The 19,386-nt window shown below is 43.6% G+C and overlaps 1 protein-coding gene across 2 annotated transcripts in view; it reads left to right on the top strand.

The window, feature by feature from the left end:
* The first annotated feature begins 3,234 nt into the window (after positions 1 to 3,234).
* Positions 3,235 to 19,386, top strand: part of PTCH1 (patched 1) — a 79,605-nt gene continuing 63,453 nt past the window's right edge. Inside the window, exons 1-2 of one of the 2 annotated variants that reach the window (XM_075599132.1) lie at positions 3,235 to 3,496; positions 17,979 to 18,171. In XM_075599132.1, the coding sequence (XP_075455247.1) occupies positions 3,494 to 3,496; positions 17,979 to 18,171 (196 nt within the window). In that variant the 5' untranslated portion in view covers positions 3,235 to 3,493. Of the gene's footprint in view, positions 3,497 to 14,730; positions 15,912 to 17,978; positions 18,172 to 19,386 lie in introns of those variants that run through there. The other variant, XM_075599129.1, reaches the window with a different exon arrangement.

Genomic DNA, 19,386 nt, shown 5'->3' with positions numbered 1-19,386 from the left:
CCAACCCTGACCCGGTTACCCATGACTACGATACTCACAATCTGGGCGCGGCTTCGCAATACAGGTTGGTGTATCCTATCCCCACGTTGGCCTTGCGATACTGTCCTGTTTGCGGCGAGCACTCGTTACACACTCTACCCTGTACATGCTGATAGTCCATTGGCTAGTAATATACATCTCATATGCACCTACCACGACTCTTTGCAGACACACTTACCATAACACCCTACAGTAGTCTCTGTAAGTTCTTCCTACTTACCACTTAGATTTGTAAGTTCTATGGGGAAGGGGCTCCTTTTCCTAATGTTTACATTTCTGTCTGCAGCGCTTATTACCATTATGTCTCTTAGTATTGTCACATGTATAATTGCTGTGAAGTGCTATGTACATGGATGGCACCATACAAATAAAGTTATACATACAGCGGTGGATTTAAACATCAGCACTTACATTGGGGCTGCCTCCTCCTCGCCATACTCCTTCTTCTTCAGCATTGTGGCATCAAATGACGCCGCATTTGAATGACAACATGACACCGTGTGATGTCACATTGCCATGGCAATGCATTGCGATTTGTTGTCACGGCATCAAATGACACTGTGATGCTGAAGAAGGAGGAGGGCAGCATGAAGAAGGTAAGAACTTTACAGAGGCCCCACGCTCTCCCCCAATCAGTGAGGAAGAGAGCATGGCCTCTGTATATGGTCTAGGATATTTGGCCACGACCAAAATGCCACAGGGACAATTCGCCGTGATGTCCGCTGTGGGTTCTCCCACACCTTTATGCCTACTCCGACAAGCCAGGTCTTATAAATCACGTAGTTTGTTTGGAGAAAACAGAGCACAGCCAACAAGCCGGAAAAATGTAACCAAGGGGTTACTGGGGTGTGGTGTTATACGCATGCGGAAGCAAGGCATCTCATTCGTGGGTTGCCAGCTGATGACATCACTCCCCCACGATTCAGGTATGTATAAATCTGATGTACCTTTCTTTGTACTCTACACCTTGATAATGCGTAGGTACATTTTATATCTATTGGCTATCCATATTTTTTATCCATGTTTTTTATTGGAATTCCAATTTACTAATAAATTTATTTTTATGGGAGTTACCCCTTGATCACAATTTCTCACGGCTTGTTGGTTGTGCTCCGTTTTCTCCAAACAAACTACCTGATCTATTCATCACACGGATGCTGCACGCCCCAGATCTACTGTTCATCAGAGGAGGCATGCAACAGGTAATAGGCATCAGCCGTTATGTACAGTATGTTGTCCCTCTTATCTTTATATTCTGGACATTGCTTAAGGGAGGCTGTCATTGTGCTGCAATATGTGGGGATCCTTGAAACCACACTAGGCTATAGGCTAACCATATACGGATGTTTACTGATGACAGGAGAGGGCTATCCTGGCCCATATACTGCTGAAAAGTTTCTTCTGAGCGCACAAGGACTCTGAGCACCATTCTATACTGGAATTTGCAGGTCTAATAAATGCATGGTTAAATATCCTGTTCAGAACCGCTACATTATCTAGACCTGCCACTCCGACACGCCAGCTTTAAATGTCCCGGGAGGGACATTGAAACACGCACTTATCAGACCTGGCTAGTCGGAGCAGTCGGGTATGGCAGACCTGGCTTGTCCAGCGGCGAGCTGCCCTGCGGTGACATGTCCGAGCTGTGGTATGCCAGCAGCGTTTTGGTCGCGACCAAACACTCTCTGCATATGGGGAAACAAAGGGGTAATTTTCCGCCCCAAAATGTTGCGGCCCTAAGCTTGGGCCTAATGGGAAATCTGCCACTGCATACATACATGGAGAGTGATGCTCATAATTATTGTTTTACCCACCCGCCTAGGCTGACAGAGGAGGGTGCCATATATTGCATAGCAATGTGTTACTGATCACTCTGGCTGTCACAGAGTTAATATCCTGGTATATTAAAAATAAATTGGGCTGGGACATTTCAATTAGATATGTGTGATTTTCTTTGCGAATCGGGCTTAGTTTGTTTCCGTACACAATTCTTTGCAAACTTTGCAAACAAGTTTGCCAAGCATTGAAAGTTGATGTGACAGTTATATGACCCTTTATAGAGTGCCATTTGCTGCCATTTATGTGAAATTCTGGGTTAGCTGGTGAAATTTCAAGCAATGTGAACTTTCACTAAAATGTCACGCAAAATGTGAAATTTAAGCAAGAACATCAGAGAAGGTTCATTTTGCAAAGTAAATTTGAAGACATTCCATGTCTCTAATTACAATGTATTGTTATGTGGGGAGGCACAGGGGACTGACAGGTGTGGATAGGAGATGGAAACCAAAGGGATTAATCTGTTTTATGTTCACATACAGTGTGTTCTTCTACCAGATAATAACACACATACTAGGACGATCCTTATCCAAAGGATGATTGACTTCTCACCATATCAACCTTTTCACCTCAGTGGCTCCTTGGGCTCCTCTCCCACACACAGTAGCTACATAAATCATCACAGTAAAATTATGTTAGAACAGTTTTAGGTCTCTATTTTCAGGCATTTTACCAATTTCCCAATGCACTACTGGCAGTGAACAGTAATGAATTGAAGTAGGATAATAGTGAATGACTGGTATTTCCTCCAAACACTGATAACTAAACAATTCTTTCACAGGTTCAATATTTTCATTGTGTGCTAACTCATTAATCTTTTATAGACACCCTGCCTCCCATCCCCAACACCAGGGCACGGTGCTCTTCGAGTATCAGAGCAAGGTATTATTACGTAGCAATACAGAGTATGTGGATCAGAGGAGTACATTTTACCACACAGTTAAATCAGTGTGCATTATTCAATGTAAGCATAAAACAGTCACGCATTTCCTCCTCCACTTATTCTTTCATCTTTACTCCTCTTTCGTTCACTCCGTTTTATATATCAATTTTTATTATTTTTTTAGAAGCTGAACATTTTTAGTTATTTGCTTTATCTTTGTACTCTTTTCTCTCACACTCTTCACATGTCCCTGAGGAGAGGGGGCAGACCTGCCACTGCTGGCTGGCTGGCTGCCTCTGTGAGTGCTCACCCTGCATGGCTGGGCTGGTGCAGATAACATGTTAGTGACGTTTACGTTGCCTTCCCTTGTAGAGTTTATTGGAAGAAAAAAAAAAAGGGCAACGCTGTCCCCCCCCCCTCCCTCCCTTCGGATGCATCACGTGACCCTGACAGGTCCTGCCTATTGAGTGCCAGACCACCCACATGGAAGACGATGGAGCTGCTTAATAGAAACAGGCATGTAATTGTGAGACCTTCCAGCACTCTGCAGGATGCCTGCAAACCAGAAGGATTATTACACTCTCAGTTCCTGATGGCAAGAAACTGATGTGATTTCAAAGGGCGGTGTAGCACCGGGTCCCCCTCCTCTCCCCCAAGGAGAGAGGGGAGAACAAAAAATATATATCTTCTCCCCTGCAAAATTCATCGGGGCTTGGCAGATTCAAGAGGGGGCTGATGGTAAGTAAAATGATGCTTCAGCAGCAGCAGCAGGCAGAGATACGGGAAAGTGAAGTCCAGTTGTAAAGTGAAATGATTCTCTGGAGTGAGATCTTGGCAAATGGCATCGGTTTTGTTGTGATCCTGCTGCTACTGCTGGACTTAGATCTGGGAGCAAAGAGAGGGCAAGGGACTGGTTGGCAGAAGAGCCAATGTGTGTGTGTGTGTGTGTGTGTGTGTGTGTGTGTGTGTGTGTGTGTGTGTGTGTGTGTGTGTGTGTGTGTGTGTGTGTGTGTGTGTGTGTGTGTGTGTGTGTGTGTGTGTGTGTGTGTGTGTGTGTGTGTGTGTGTGTGTTTTTTTTTTTGTTTTGGTTTTTTTTTTGAAAGGGCATACTGAAGCACTTTAACTTTGACATAGTGAGTGGGGTAATTTAGACCAGTGGGGGCCTCTGCAAGACCTTGTCTTCTGATCCATAGAAAGTCTTGGAAGGGATCCCCTGCTGCATCCGTCCAACATCCCAGGGCTCCTGTTACCGCAAATATTTCCCCTAAAAGTGATGGAGGGGAGGTCTCAAAGGAAACATTTTCAGAAGTTGCTAGAGTATTTCCTTTTTTTTTTGTGTGTAGGGTGGATGAATTCTGCAATTACACTAAAATAACAGCTATGCACTGACTCAGATCTCGTAACTCTGGAAATTATACACACACACACACACACACACACACACACACACACACACACACACACACACACACACACACACACACACACACACACACACACACACACACATATATATTGGGCAACTATTCAGATGTACAATATACTGGTGTCTAGGTGACGATGTTATGCTTTGCAGATTCATTTTTTTTCCCTGAAAATATGTATTCAGTTTTTTTAATAATACATTTAATATCACAAAGTGCATTTACATCTTATTAGAAAAAGTGTCCCCGGAAAGGGCTTGAATAAGGCGTTTGAAAGACGCAACTAAGATACTTTAATAAGGTATTATTAGATTACACTTGGGAGAAATCCCTTCTTTAGACCTTCGTGATAGATGTATCCAATTTTTGGTCAGGGCTGTTTGAGTAATTGTGCTATAGTCTGATAATGTATTTGGACAGCACAAGGTATTATGGTACAGAGGCTTGAAATCAAATCCTCTTTGAAAGTCCCCGATGGGCGGCAGACAGAAAACTGACAAGGCAGATCAGCATGAATTGAAAATGTCTTGGTCTTCAAAGATTTTCTCTTTATTACACACACACACACACACACACACACACACACACACACACACACACACACACACACACACACACACACACACACACACACACACACACACACACACACACACACACACACACACACACACACACACACACACACACACACACACACACACACTATACCTTTTATAATCTCCTGCCTCTGTCCCAGTGTATAAAGTCCTATTGAGCCATGTAGGCGTGATGTGTAAACCGGATTAGCAGTATGAAAGAAAGACACACAATGAGGTTGAATTGTTTTACTTCCTTTTCATTTCTCACGCCTATATCTCTAATAAATGTGTTACTCCAGCAGTGAGTCAAAGAGATCGTGTCGCTCAGCTTTCCACAGGCAAGAAGACCCTGTGGGTCGGCTGTCATGCTCCTCAGCTTCTCCACATTAAGTTACATGGGTTGGGGTTTGAAGGCAGCTATTGATGACACAACTCTAAACGCAGTTTGGATCACCTTATTACTGTATACATTTCTGAAATGAGGAACACTACCAGTGTCAAATGCAAGACGTTGTGTGCACCATTCCTAATGATATAATTGCATCTTGTTCATGGTAGACTGTGTTCCTATGTTCCTATTACCAAGACAGTGACTATGGTTCAGATGTGATGGATGTGGCGTGGTACTTGTTAGTGTGGCGATTCCTTGCCTTACAGGGTCCCTGTTCGTTTTAAAGTAAATTAGGGTAATTAGCATGTTATTTTGTCAAACTGGCTTGTGCAATTTGATATTTGCTGATGCATACGTGTGGAGATGAGACAGGAGGAATAAATCCCTAGATCCCCTATAGTAGATTACTCTTCGACTGGTTATCTGGTGCTCTATAGTTTCACCTGTTACCTATAGAAACATATCAGCGTCTAAGCATCTTCTTTTAAAGGAGGTTTGATAGGTAAATGAAAATGAGGGAGATCTCGTCTTCATCCTCCATAATGTGGAGGGATTTGCAGGTAGACGGAACCCCCCTCATAATAAGGAAGAATTGGCCAGTATGGTAATACTTTTAGAATGCTCACATCCACTACAGCGTTATATACACATTAGTAAACCAAAGTCAGTTACACCAGATCTCTTATGTAAATTATGAACTGAGTTGGATTGGCAATTGTGATGTACACTCAAAATCAGTAAACATGAAAGAAGCAATATGTCATTTGTGTGCAATATGCTCCAGGCCAACAGTTCAATGCAGACAGAATAGGGCGATACTGTATGTAATAGAGAGGAAGCATGGCTTTTTACGTCTATTGTCGACGGAAAACATACTTTTGGGGAGTTTGCAATACTGACATGTAACTGTTGTTACAACTATAGAAACATAGTAATCCAAAGAAGAGACGTGTAATTACTATGTTTATATGTATCATATTCTACGCGCACAGGAAGTGTATCAATATGTTCCTGGTGCACAAAATAACATCACATTTGTAAAAGACAATAATGCAACTGGGGAAAAATACAGCTCTTTCTTTTATAAAGCAGGTGTTGTTTGGCTTTACCATTATTGGACCAAGAGAACTTGCATATATGAGCATGACCCCTAATGTTTGCAGTTCTCAAGGACCTCTAGATCTATGTTGAGCTTATCCTGCACGACAGTCTAACAATTTAATATGGGAGGAACCCCATGTAATCTAGTAGTCTCCCCTTCAAAAACAAGTTACACATTCGAACTGTGGTATTCCAGGGATTTGTTGAAGTTAACAAAATCTCGTGTAGAGCTCAGATACATGTACAGGGCATGCATATTAAAGCCAACAATGCTTACAAATGTAAATAAGGGCAGATTGATTAGGAAGAACATTATCGCTGGGAATGTAGCACTCGCATGCATCACCAATGAGGCAAATTGGGGGCAGGCATGGCCTCTGACCACCCAAGTTGAGACAGACTTTTATACTGACACCTCTAGCTTTTTTTTTCTTGCAAAAAAACATTACAGAAACAAGGTCAATTAGATCTCCACAGTCATTCATCTCTTGTGTAAGAAAAAACAGACCACAGGGAGAGAAACGATTAAGATAGTGCTTGTTTAGTTGTAGCCTCCAAATCAGGTTTGGGAAGTAACAGTAGGAACTCCCTGGCACTGCTATTGTTTCCCCTCTGTTTGAAAGAATTAAAAGTTAACCGCATCAAACAGTAAGCATACAACACTGGAGGCCAACCGAGAAGCTTGATGCCCTTTTAATCTCTCCGAAACACCACTTGCAATATCTCTTATTGAACTTGCCTGAGCCAAAATGTGTCTGATGTGTGTGATCTTTTTCATCTTGGTTTGGTGTTGAGCGACAGCGGTTTTAAGTAAGTTTATGCCCAAACTGTACTTCTAATACTTTGGTCCACAAACCAAAATCTGGTGCCAGTCCCAGCAATGCAAAGAATTAATGAGAACATGCCTCTTTTTCTTGCATATTATCATGTGTATTGTAGATGACCTCATACTGGACTGCATGGTTTGGTTGCACTGGTGTGTTTTACCTACTATTTGGGATTATTTAAATTCTAAGAAACAGTTTTGGCCAAATTACATCCCAGAGGACAATTTCTGTAAATCACTGAAACGTATCTCCTGCGATGTTATTTTCCATTATTTTATTGCCAAGAGAAATATGTTATTATATACTTACATTTCAAAACCATAAATCAGAGGTATACACTGACTGAGAGTGTTTCCATGATCTAAAACACTATTAAGTAGATTTAAGTAGACATGAAACATAATAGCAAGTCACACCAATCCCTATTAAGTATATGAAATAGGATTTTAATAAAACTATGGCATTTAAGTCAGTGGATACATGGTGTATACCTTGGAAATAATCACATATAAATGCTAAAGGAGAATAGCAACTGCACAACGCCTCATTCCGTTAATGAAAGACATTAATTACAAACACTAGTCCCCGTATTTAGTGGCACAAGAGCAGGGTATTATCCCACACAACAAAATGTATCCCCCTGCCCCCGCACCCCCTCTCTCCCAAGGGAAAGCTTTCCTTTTAATATAATTTACATAGAGAAACAAATAAGCCTTTAATCCCCTCACTGCACTAAAGGCCTAGTAGATATGTTTCACAAAATCCATTATCCATCCCTTTATTTAATTATTTCAAACCTGCATAGTTGCATAGATGTTTGCAGCATACAACTGATTTGGCCACAGGTGTGGTTTTGGTTTAATCCACAAACAGATCCAAGTCTCACTACTTTGTATTGTATGTCTTTATTTATATAGCGCCAAAAGTGTACTCAGTGCTTCACAAAGAATACAGTACAGGGAATTATAATAATACGTTAAGCGCAGGAAAATCCGACAATGGGAAAGGAAATCTCTGCCCCGAAGAGCTTACAGTCTACTAGAATATCATGTGGTTTGAGTTGCCCCACATCCCTTATCTGCAGAATGTTGCCTCACCTGAACCTTATTGCAATGTATGGAACAGAATGGGCAGGACCGGAATCTCTGCTGTGTACAGTAGTTCTGCTGGGTCTTGTCCTTTGTAACTTGCAGGCATGTTTTGTTCCCAATTGGTTAACAACGACTCTGGTGAGTGTACAAGCCACTGATTGCCCTTGCACACAATCTACACAAAGTATAAGTAACCCGATGGCCCTACTTTAACTCCTTCGGTGCCAGACAAGCCTGCAATGCAAATGCAGAAAGGGGTCAAGATCATAATTTCAAGAGACAATCCAAGCCGTTTAAAAAAAAAATATATATATATATATATATATATATATATATATATATATATATATATATATATAGTATTGTGTTTGTTTTCATATTTGCAGCCTTTGATTAACTTTATTGAAACTAATTACCTAAACTGGCAATCAATTGTTCTCCTGTGATCAATCAGCAAAATCCAGTTTCCTAGGGTTCACTAAATGGCTGCCTTTCAGTTTCAAATCAACCTTCAGTCTGTGTAACTCAGCAGCTACAATGTATTCTTATATTACTAAGGTAACATTATGTATTGTTACAGTTTACAGCTCAAACTGCTGGGAATATTGGCAACAAATTACCACAAAGTTGATAGTGTTACAAGGACCTTGCACTGATGGGGAGGTGGAATAGAAGCTGCTATAGAAATCACAGGATGCTCTGTATATTAAAGCTGCAGTTCAAGCTGACAAAAAATAATAATAATAATTTCTATTCAATGTGTTCATCAATATAATCTGCACACTGGCAATTGATTAGCTAAATTGCTGATCGATCCGTTCCCCTGTGATCGATTGGAGAAGATTCGGCTCGGGAGTTCATTAAATCTCTGTTAGTGCAGCAGAAGAGTACCCAAGATGCCAAGTTCTGTGTGAAAGATCATGTGACCAGAAATACAATTGGTGCACTGCTAGGGAGAGGGTAGTAAAATATATAGGGATTTGAGCGTGCTGTCCCTCCAAATATTCTCCCTCGGCTCTCAAGTCCTCCCTACATGCTCCTAGTTTCCCGTGATCAGCGGGGCACTCACACATAATACACAAAAATAGGAGCGCATGAAAGGAAACCATAAAAAAACGAAATTAGTACATAAATTTGTATCATAAAATAACAGATAACCACAATGGATTGTATCAAAATGAAGGCCACATGACACTACATAAAGATATAGACCAGAAAGGTCAAAAGGAGCCCGTAACACACGGGGGAGTGGGGTTGGAATTACTCAAAACCACACAGGGAGTCCCCCTAGTTGGAACAAGGGGAAAGGAGTACAATGGCTGCCAGGATGGTAGGAAACAGACCTGAGCACTCAAATACCTCCCGTGTGGTATCCTCGTGGTGTCTCTGTCATATGACACAAAACGCGTAGGTGACGTCATCATGCAGCGTCGCAGGTCCGTGACGACGGTCGTTTGCGCTGCTGCTACAGCCCATAGACACCACAAGTATACCACACGGGAGGTCTTTGAGTGCTCAGGTCTGTTTCTACTACTCCGTTACGGGGATTTTTAAGAATTTAATTTTTCTTTTTTCTTTTTTCACAATGTCACATAATATATTTTTTTGATGTAATAAAATTTTATTATTTTTGTGATTTTAAAAACGGACCCTATTCTAGAGAAACCATAAGCTGGCTGGTTAAAGTCATTTATCAGCAATTTATCATAGAGTGCATCTTGGGAGGGTCTTTTTTGATCTCTTGGATCAATTTGTCAATGTATATAATTTACCTCTATTGCACCATGATTTAAAAATACTAATTGTATTAATAGGAGAGCAGAATAGAATACATAATCACTCTACATTAATCGGCCAGCAGCCCAGATGTGTCATTGAGTCCCACCTTTCTGCTAGGATAGGTTGTGCGAGTCACCCCTATCTGCCAGGAAAGGTTGTGTGAGTTCCCCCTATCTGCTAGGATAGGTTGTGTGAGTTCCCCCTATCTTCCAGGAGAGATTGTGTGAGTTCCCCCTATCTGCTAGGATAGGTTGTGTGAGTTCCCCCTATCTGCCAGGAGAGATTGTGTGAGTTCCCCCTATCTGCTAGGATAGGTTGTGTGAGTCCCCCTGTCTGCTAGGTTAGGTTGTGTGAGTCCCCCTATCTGCCAGGAGAGGTTGTGTGAGTTCCCCCTGTCTGCTAGGATAGGTTGTGTGAGTCCCCTGTCTGCTAGGAAAGGTTGTGCAAGTCCTCCCTGTCTGCTAGGAGAGGTTGTGCGAGTCACCCCTGTCTGTTAGGAGAGGTTGTGTGTCCCCTATCTACGAGGAGAGGTTGTATGAGTCCCCCCCCCTGTCCACTAGGAGCGGTTGTGTGAGTCCCCCCTGTCAGCTAGGAGAGGGGCTGTGAGTCCCCCCTATCTGCTATGAGAGGTTGTGCGAGCCCCCCAACAGCTAGGAGAGGTTGTGTGAGCCCCCCAACTGCTAGGAGAGGTTGTGTGAGTCCCCTATCTGCTTGGAGATGTTGTGTGAGTCCCCCTATCTGCTAGGAGAGGTTGTGAGTCCCCACTGTCTGCTAGGAGAGGTGCTGTCAATCCCCCCTGTCTGCTAGGAGAGGTTGTGTGAGTCCCCCCTATCTGCTAGGAGAGGTTGTGCGAGCCCCCCAACAGCTAGGAGAGGTTGTGTGAGCCCCCCAACTGCTAGGAGAGGTTGTGTGAGTCCCCTATCTGCTAGGAGATGTTGTGTGAGTCCCCCTATCTGCTAGGAGAGGTTGTGAGTCCCCACTGTCTGCTAGGAGAGGTGCTGTCAATCCCCCCTGTCTGCTAGGAGAGGTTGTGTGAGTCCCCCCTATCTGCTAGGAGAGGTTGTGTGAGACCCCCCTATCTGCTAGGAGAGGTTGTGTGAATCCTCCTGTCTGTCTGCTGGGAGAGGTGCAGTGAGTCCCCTCTATCTGCTAGGAGAGATTGTGTGAGTCTCCCCTGTCTGCTATGAGAGGTTGTGTGAGTCCCCCCTGTCTGCTAGGAGAGGTGTGTGAGCCCCCCCCCCTATTTGCTAGATGAGGTTGTGTGCCCCCCTGTCTACTAGGAGAGGTTGTGTGAATCCCCCTATCTGCTCAAAGAGGTTGTGCGATTCCTCCCTATCTACTAGGAGAGGTTGTGTGAGTCCTCCCTATCTGCTAGGAGAAGTTGAGTGAGTCCTCCCTATCTGCTAGGAGAAGTTGAGTGAGTCCTCACTATCTATTAGGAGAGGTTGTGTGAGTCCTCCCTATCTGCTAGGAGAAGTTGAGTGAGTCCTCCCTATCTACTAGGAGAGGTTGTGTGCCCCCCTGTCTACTAGGAGAAGTTATGTGCATCCCCCCTATCTGCTAAGAGAGGTTGTGCGAGTCCTCCCTTTCTACTGTACTCGGAGAGGTTGTTTTAGTCCCCCTATCTGCTATGAGAGGATGTGTGAGCCCCCCCTGTCTGCTAGGAGAGGTTATGTTACAACCTCCTGCGACTCGTGGCGGGAAGTACACTAGGATTTTGCTGCCAGATCTCAGTGGGTTTGTGTTTTTTATGAAATGCACATGCAACACCACACACTGTTAAAGGCATAAAAAGCAGTATCCTGTGTACAGTATGCGTATCCTGTTCGTGTAATTAATATTGCACTACGCGGAGACAAGACTATTTTGCCTTTACTTTTCTTCGCTATTATTATTTGTAGGTCCCTCTAGCAATGCAGAAGTTAAAAACAAAGATGGTATCACCTTGTACCACTTTTCCAAATGGACACCTACAAGTCAGAATAGTATCTGCAATGCACCATGAGGGTGCAGCACATAGCACAGGGGGCCAGTGCATGGAGAGGATGAGTTTGGCTGTGATAAGTTTTTCAGTCAGTCCTGAGTTCTCAATGGGTTTGCATTTTCTTGCCGGTAGCCAGGGAGGGATCTTGCAGATGATGTGTAATATAAAGTGTGCTTACAAGAGTACTCCTTTCATCTCGCTATTGGCCGGGAGCTGTCAGCTCCTAACGGTATTGGGTAATCGTAAAGTGGGACGGGTGCAGAGACCTGGCTGAGGAATGTACTATGGCTTGCATGGTATTTCTGAGAAGGGAGAGAGAAAAGAGAGAGAGAGAGAGAGAGAAGAAAAGCGAGAGAGAGAGAAGAAAAGCGAGAGAGAGAGAAGAAAAGCGAGAGAGAGAAGAAAGGAGAGAGAGAAGAAAGGAGATAGAGAGAGAGAAGAAAGGAGAGAGAAAGAAGAGAGAGAGAAGAAAGGAGAGAGAGAGAGAGAGTGTGTGTGTGTGTGTGTGTGTGTGTGTGTGTGTGTGTGTGTGTGTGTGTGTGTGTGTGTGTGTGTGTGTGTGTGTGTGTGTGTGTGTGTGTGTGTGTGTGTGTGTGTGTGTGTGTGTGTGTTAGAGTTGATATCGGACACAGAAACCATGGAAATACCCAACAAGGGTCCGTGACATAAGCTTGTGAGAGCCACAGGATCCCACCAATAACCCCATTCAGTGTCAGAGAGGGACTGTTTTGCATCATCGGAAAGCACTGGCATTGACTGGGTCAATTATTCTTTTTTTTGGTTAATAAATAAATTTGAATAATAAGCCCGATTGGAAATGAGTGGGGCTCTGTTGACTTCTTAATGCTTTGCAATACGTGGCTGGCCTTTCGGACAGTGACATGGTTAAAGTCTAAGAGGCGATATCTATATCTGTATATATATCTACTATAAATGAGCTTTTTTAGACAGACAGTTACATTTCCCAGAGCAAATGTAAAGTATTTGGGGGGTGATTAAAAGAGGACTTGTAATTCAATGTAACCGTCACTAAGCCGTATATTTCCATGCACGTTGTGTGTCTGAAGTGCTGTAGTGTATAACGAAATCATGCTCCCCTCTCCTATATCAGCTCTATAAGGGTATAAGGGTTCCCCTTTCATCCCTATGGACTCCCATGCATCCCGCCAGTCACATAGCAGCTACCACTTGCAGAGCACAGGGGCCTGCCTGTCACGTGACACCCCTCCCCGGAGCCGCCTCTCTCCTGCAGGCTCCCGCCTCCCTCTCCTCCTCCTCAGCCTTAAATCGCTTCATTTTTTTTTTCAATGGACACACACAGTGTGCGCCTTAACCAAATCACTGCTGGAGATGCCAGCAATGCATTGCACGCTAGTGATGGCGCTCAGGCGGCATTTTTTGTTTTTCTCCCTTGAAAATGTGTATATATATAAACACACACACACACACACACACAACCGCCCCTTTGTCCCCAAATGACTAACTTTTATTGTACATTTATGCTCCAGCCTCTACATTTCGGTATTAGTTTTTTTTTAATGAAAATATTAGCAATGCACTTTTAATACTTGCACCAAAACAGTCGGTTCCGTGTAAATACTAGGTGTGCATCTGCATATTAATGATGAAAAAACAGCGTATAGTCAATGCAGGAACATTGACAAAATCTGCAGAAACTTGTTACAATTTATTTATCCCATTTAGGAAATCCCCCCCTAACCCCCCACCACCCCAGTGGTTTGAACATCAAAATAATAGTATAAACATACGCCTGCTGTATCCGCACCAAAATACATACATGATTTATTATGGGAGGAATTCCTGTTGTGTAGATGCACGCCACAAATCTGTTTCATGTGTTATAGTGGAATAGTTACACACAGCGTGCAGGGACTTTAACCCATACTGTAGTGAGACATTATAATGAGGCGTGTTGTGTGGCATCCAAGGGGTTACATTGGCTACATATTTCTGCAGCATTTCTAGAAAGGATCGAAAACCGCAGATGAAATGGATTTGATTACATGTGACACTGTAAACACGTTAAACAGTTTAAAACAGCAATGTTTTCTTTTTTTTTGCAAAAGGAATGTAAAAAGGGAGAAAAAAATAATAATAGTCTGGCACTTCCCAGCACTTCTTCCACAACCACTCTGTCATTATTTGTGCAAGCCTGGGAATTCAAGTTGGACCTCCCAGTATTTGTTTCAGCTTGGGGCCAAGGTGCCTCCTGAAAGGATTTCTTATTTCTTTTTTTTTTAATTGCTTCAGATGTGTACAGCAGAACAAAAAAAACCACATAAATAAAAGTAACATCTTGTCCTCGGTGAGTGCTAAAGGAATATAAAGACAGGGTGTTCTTAAAGAAGAAGAAAAAGATTTAAAAAAAAAAAAGTTTAATCGGGTCTTGCATTTCAGAAGAAGGAAAACAGAGAAAGGGGGGGAGAGAGGAGAACAAGAGGGGAAGGTTTGCTAATGGCTGGATTGCATGCGAGAGAGGGTTGGATCTCTTTAAGGCTCCCCCTGAAGCTGAGAGATGCACACACAAGGCTTGCCTGCCTGGGTGGTCTCTCTACTTTGGTGAGCTGTTGCTAAGCAGCTAATAATAGTCATGTTTGTTGAGTAATTTCTGCCCCTCCTCTAACCAATGGGATCCCAGAAACCCCAGCCATCTGACAGCCCCGGGGGTGGGTCTCTGGCTTCTCCCCTCCTTTCCTCTTTCTCCAAATGGAGAGGGGTTTTTTTTTCTCCCTCCCTCCCTCCCAACCCCCCTTCGCCTACATCTCATCTATTGAAGCAAGGAAAGAGCGAGGGAGAGTGCACACACACACACACAGGCAGCCGCAGCGAGTCTCCCAGGGCCCCCTCGGAGTCACGGATCGAGACTTTGGTGCTGCAGCAGCAGCAGCAGCGGGTGCTGTTTGGAGAGCCATGGTGCACGGAGAGCAGCGCGCTGCCTGCTCCCAGGGAAGGACGCCCAGCTAGTAAGAGAAGAAGCCACCCGCGAGGAAGTGCTCCCTCTTTCTCCATTGCCTCCTTTATGTGCCCGGTCTCGTGTGTGTGTGTGAGAGAGAGAGAGCCCGTGCAGCTGAGGCACCCGGTGGCAGCGCTGGTTACACCCGGGGGGCTGCAACAATTCGGAACTGGAGGTTTTGCACCCGGAGGGGAGTGGGGCAATCGAAGTGGCATTTAGGAAGATCCCCTTTTTTTGTTTCATAAAGGTTGCATTTCAAGAAAACCGAAGCAACCAGGATTGTTTTAAACCTTTTTTTTTTTTAAATTTATATTTAGTTCGGGGTCCCCCCCCCCCTCCCTCCCCCGTGTTTACTTCACTTGGATCGATGTAATGTTGTTGCGAAGAGCCAGGGCATAACGCGAATTTTGTGGTGTGATCCACTGCAGGGGGCTCCGTCTGGGCTCCCCCCTTTCCCCCCTCCCTCTCTCTCCGGCTCTCTCACACACACAAAAACAAACACATTCAAGACACTTTTCTGAATGTGGGAAGCTGCAGAGACCTCCGGATCGCGAAATGTGGGGATGGAAGGCGCAAAGTTTGACTCGCCGCCCTCCACCACCTCGCCTGGAGCAGCATGAAGAGCCCACTGAGAGCTGTGCCAGCCAAGGAAGAAGCAGCAGCAGCAGCCTGTGCCTGTCCACCTCCCCCACCAGGATCCTCCTCGCCTCCTTGCACCAGCTAAGCCTCGGGGGTCTCCAGGAGTGCAAGCCCCGGGCTGGTCTCCTCCACCAGTGCAAGAAACGCAGCGACCCGGCCAGGACATGGCCTCGGCTGCCTATGCTGCGGAGCTGGAGGGCAGCGGCGGGGAGCCGGCTGCCCGGCCCAGGGTAACCAGGCGGAGGGGAAGGGGCAGGCGGGAGCCGCCGCGCAGCAGAGCAGCAGCAGCGCCGCCTGACCAGGACTATCTGCAGCGGCCGAGCTACTGCGACGCGGCTCTCACCCTGCAGCAGATCTCGGAGGTGAGCGGGGGAGACCCCTGTGTTATTGTGTGCTGAGCATGGTCTTCCCCACTGGGGCTGCAAGACCTCCCAGCCCTGAAGGGGTTAATATATATGTGTGTGTGTGTGTGTGTGTGTGTGTGTGTGTGTGTGTGTGTAAATGGCAGTGTTACAGAAGGTCAGGGTGTTGGTGGGGGGTATGGTGGGTGTATGTGTAGCAATTTTTTTTTTCAACCAGTGATTGAACTGGTCCAGACTAGCATCATTTATGATGGGGGGGGGGGGGGAGTTGTAAGTGAAATGTGGCTATTTGTTGTGTCAAACTCTGTGCCATTCATTTGCAGTGTGATGCTTTAAAAAGATGAAGCTCTGAATATTACACCCCAAAGTGACCCTTCCGATCACCACTTTAAGGGTTGGGGGGGGGGGGGGGGGGGATGCATGCTATTGTATTTAATTTGATTTCCCGGGGGAAATTATTTTATGTTTGTTTTTGCTCCTGTGGCCAGTCTGATTTTGTGTGTTTGCTGGTTTAAAACAGTGTAGTTTTTAGGAGCCCATTCCCACTCCCTGTGGTGGGAAGTTGCAGAATGACCCCCAGCATGTGAAAGTGGCAAACACATTGACAGCTCGGGTCCTTGTCCTGCAGACTATGGTACCCCCTTTTTCTTTTTTCAACTTGCTGCAAATCTGGGAGGTGAGGGTTGGGTTGCTGGAGATCTCCTTCCCCTGCACACATCATTTTTTTTTTTCTCTCATTGTAAACAATTTCCAGACACCCTGCTTCTTTTCACATTGTATCTGCTCCAGGGAACAGCCACCCCCCCACCCCCTTTATTTTTCTTCATCCAAGGCTGTGCAAGAGGGGGGAGAGAGAGAGGCGGAAAAAAAAGACCATGTGGCTGCCCTCTTCCGTTCACAAATATTGTCGTGAGTTTCAGAGGGCTGCGCTGCTTCCTCAGATCACCCGGCGTCTCCCAACGCCATGGAAATGTAACTGCTGTGTGCATGCTCTTGCAGCATCGCTAACCACGTGGCCACTCTCCTTACTACTACACGGCAGCTCTGTTTGGAAACACGGCTCAGTAATAAGTAGATCTGCGGGCGCTGCACAGATGTGGCTGCTGTATTGCTCGCGGGGAGGCCTAGGTCATGGTGTCTGGTTGGGATTTCATTCATTGGGCGTACTCAATAGTCATCTGCCAACGTTATACATGACATTTTTTTATTTTATTTTGTATTTCATCACGACTATTTTAGATGTCTCTCTCCCCCCCCCCCCCCCCCCCCCGCATCTCCCCTTTTAATACGGTGTTTCAAAACTGAAAAGAGGCAGCTTGTGTAAAGAATCAGGTCTCGCAGTAAAATTGTAAACACTCCCCTTTTTCTGTGCCCCCACTAGTGGACACCCTTCTCATATTGCATTCTGATGTTTATCTAAGTTGTGTGTAAATCACCTATGGCAGAGAATGACCTTTCTTTTCTAGTAGGGAATTGATTTTGTACAATTAGGTCATTTCTAACCATCTTGTATTCACATTTTCTACACCTTAGAGCAGTGGATACTATTGTAGTCTTGAATGGGTTACTCTTCTAGATAACAAACTTGCTGCAATGGGTGGCCCAAAGAATGGTGCACATCTTAAAAAGCACCATAACTGTTTGCATAACTGGGGATATATCTGCTTTTTATTTTACTTGTCACTGGGATCCACTTAAATTGGTAACTAAAATAATTTTATTTATATTTTAATACTTTGTGTGTGTGTGTGTGTGTGTGTGTGTGTATGTATGTATGTATATATATATATATATATGTATGTATATATATATATATATATATATATATATATATATATATATATATATATATATATATATATATATATATATATATATATATATTGCACAAATTAAGAGTGTTGACATACTGAATTTGTGAGACACTTTAGCAAGTGCTTTCTTTTTTATTTTGTATTGGATCTCCACTATTTTCTAGTTGTTGGGTATTATGAAAACCTAATTTTAATGTGCCCTTTTTTTCCATTTGTTAACTGTAATGTTTTTTTTGTTTTTTTTTCTCCCAAGGGGAAGGCAACAGGAAGAAAAGCTCCATTGTGGCTCAGAGCAATGTTTCAAAGACTATTATTTAAACTTGGTTGTTACATACAAAAAAACTGCGGAAAGTTTTTGGTTGTGGGCCTCTTGATATTTGGTGCTTTCGCTGTGGGATTAAGAGCAGCAAATCTAGAGACGAATGTGGAGGAGCTGTGGGTTGAAGGTAAGAAGCATCTCTTTGATTTCCCTCAATGTTTGGCATGCTGTAAAGATATTCTGCAGTCTGTTTTACAGTCCTATAATAACATTGCTTAGTGTGTGTGTGTGTGTGTGTGTGTGTGTGATTGTGCAGAAATTGACAGCAGACAATTGACCAACCCTGCCTTCCCAGTATCTGCAACACATGATTTGCATTTTATTGGGTGCAGTAGCTCAGTGGGTAGCATTACAAGGTTTTTTTATTTATTTTTATTGGGATAGATCATAGGTGGGCCAAGTGGTTCTTATCTGCCGTCAAATTCTATGTTTCTATAATATCCACACGGAGAGCTGGATATACCATTTGTAAATCAGGGTATTTGACAGCAGCAATAATTTAACAAGGTTTGCTGTAATAGCAGGTAAAGCTTATGGTTACGAGATAACATGCACTCAGCAAATCAACGTTGGCTTTAAGTATTTGTTCCAACCCTATGCTGCATTTTGTAGTGTTTCTGATTAGCAGGTATATTTTAGTAATTAAAATAGTCATGTGGTGAGAGTATAGGCCCCTAGCAATAAGACCTGTAGCCTGCAGGGCCCTGTGTGTGTGGTCCTGTTTTGGACAGCTTTCAACTTTTTTTTCTTTTAGGGGGAGGGGAGTGTGGAGCATATGTCTCAAGGTATAGTGAGAGGGGGTGGGTGTAAGAGAAAAGGGAAATCCGAAGCACAGACTGAAACGCATGTTTATAAAGGAGATTCAGATTTCTTGGGGGAGCTTGCTTGTTTAATGGAATTATTTGTTAAATGATTGCTTTTTGATGGTAAAAATCTTTAGAGGCTTACCAATAACAAAGGAAAGGTCAATTAAGCATGTTATTTTTTTTGTTTTTGTTCTTTGATCTTCATTCTAGTCAAAGTGTGTTTGTGTGTGTGTGTGTGTGTGTGTGTGTGCTTTACTGTGTGTTCATAACTATGCTTTTAGATGCATGTTATTCATGTCTTTTTGTTTTAAAATAAAGGAATACACCATAACATTGAACGTAGAAATGTATCAACATTTCACACAAGTTTTACTGTGGTATATAAGTTTTTCAGTTTTGTTATTGATGTACCTGTTTGACATAATAGGGTGTAAAAAACATCAGACTTGACAATGATATCCCACTTTTCTGAGTGAATGGTGTGACAGGGCTTTTTTGTTCTTTTTTTTATGTGCTTGCAAATAAATAACTATTTT

Source organism: Ascaphus truei, chromosome 1 (assembly GCF_040206685.1).
Source record: "Ascaphus truei isolate aAscTru1 chromosome 1, aAscTru1.hap1, whole genome shotgun sequence".
In the NCBI taxonomy this organism is placed as follows: Eukaryota; Metazoa; Chordata; class Amphibia; order Anura; family Ascaphidae; genus Ascaphus; species Ascaphus truei.
Note: the sequence above shows the minus strand (reverse complement) of the source record. Positions and strands in the feature narration are given on the sequence as shown.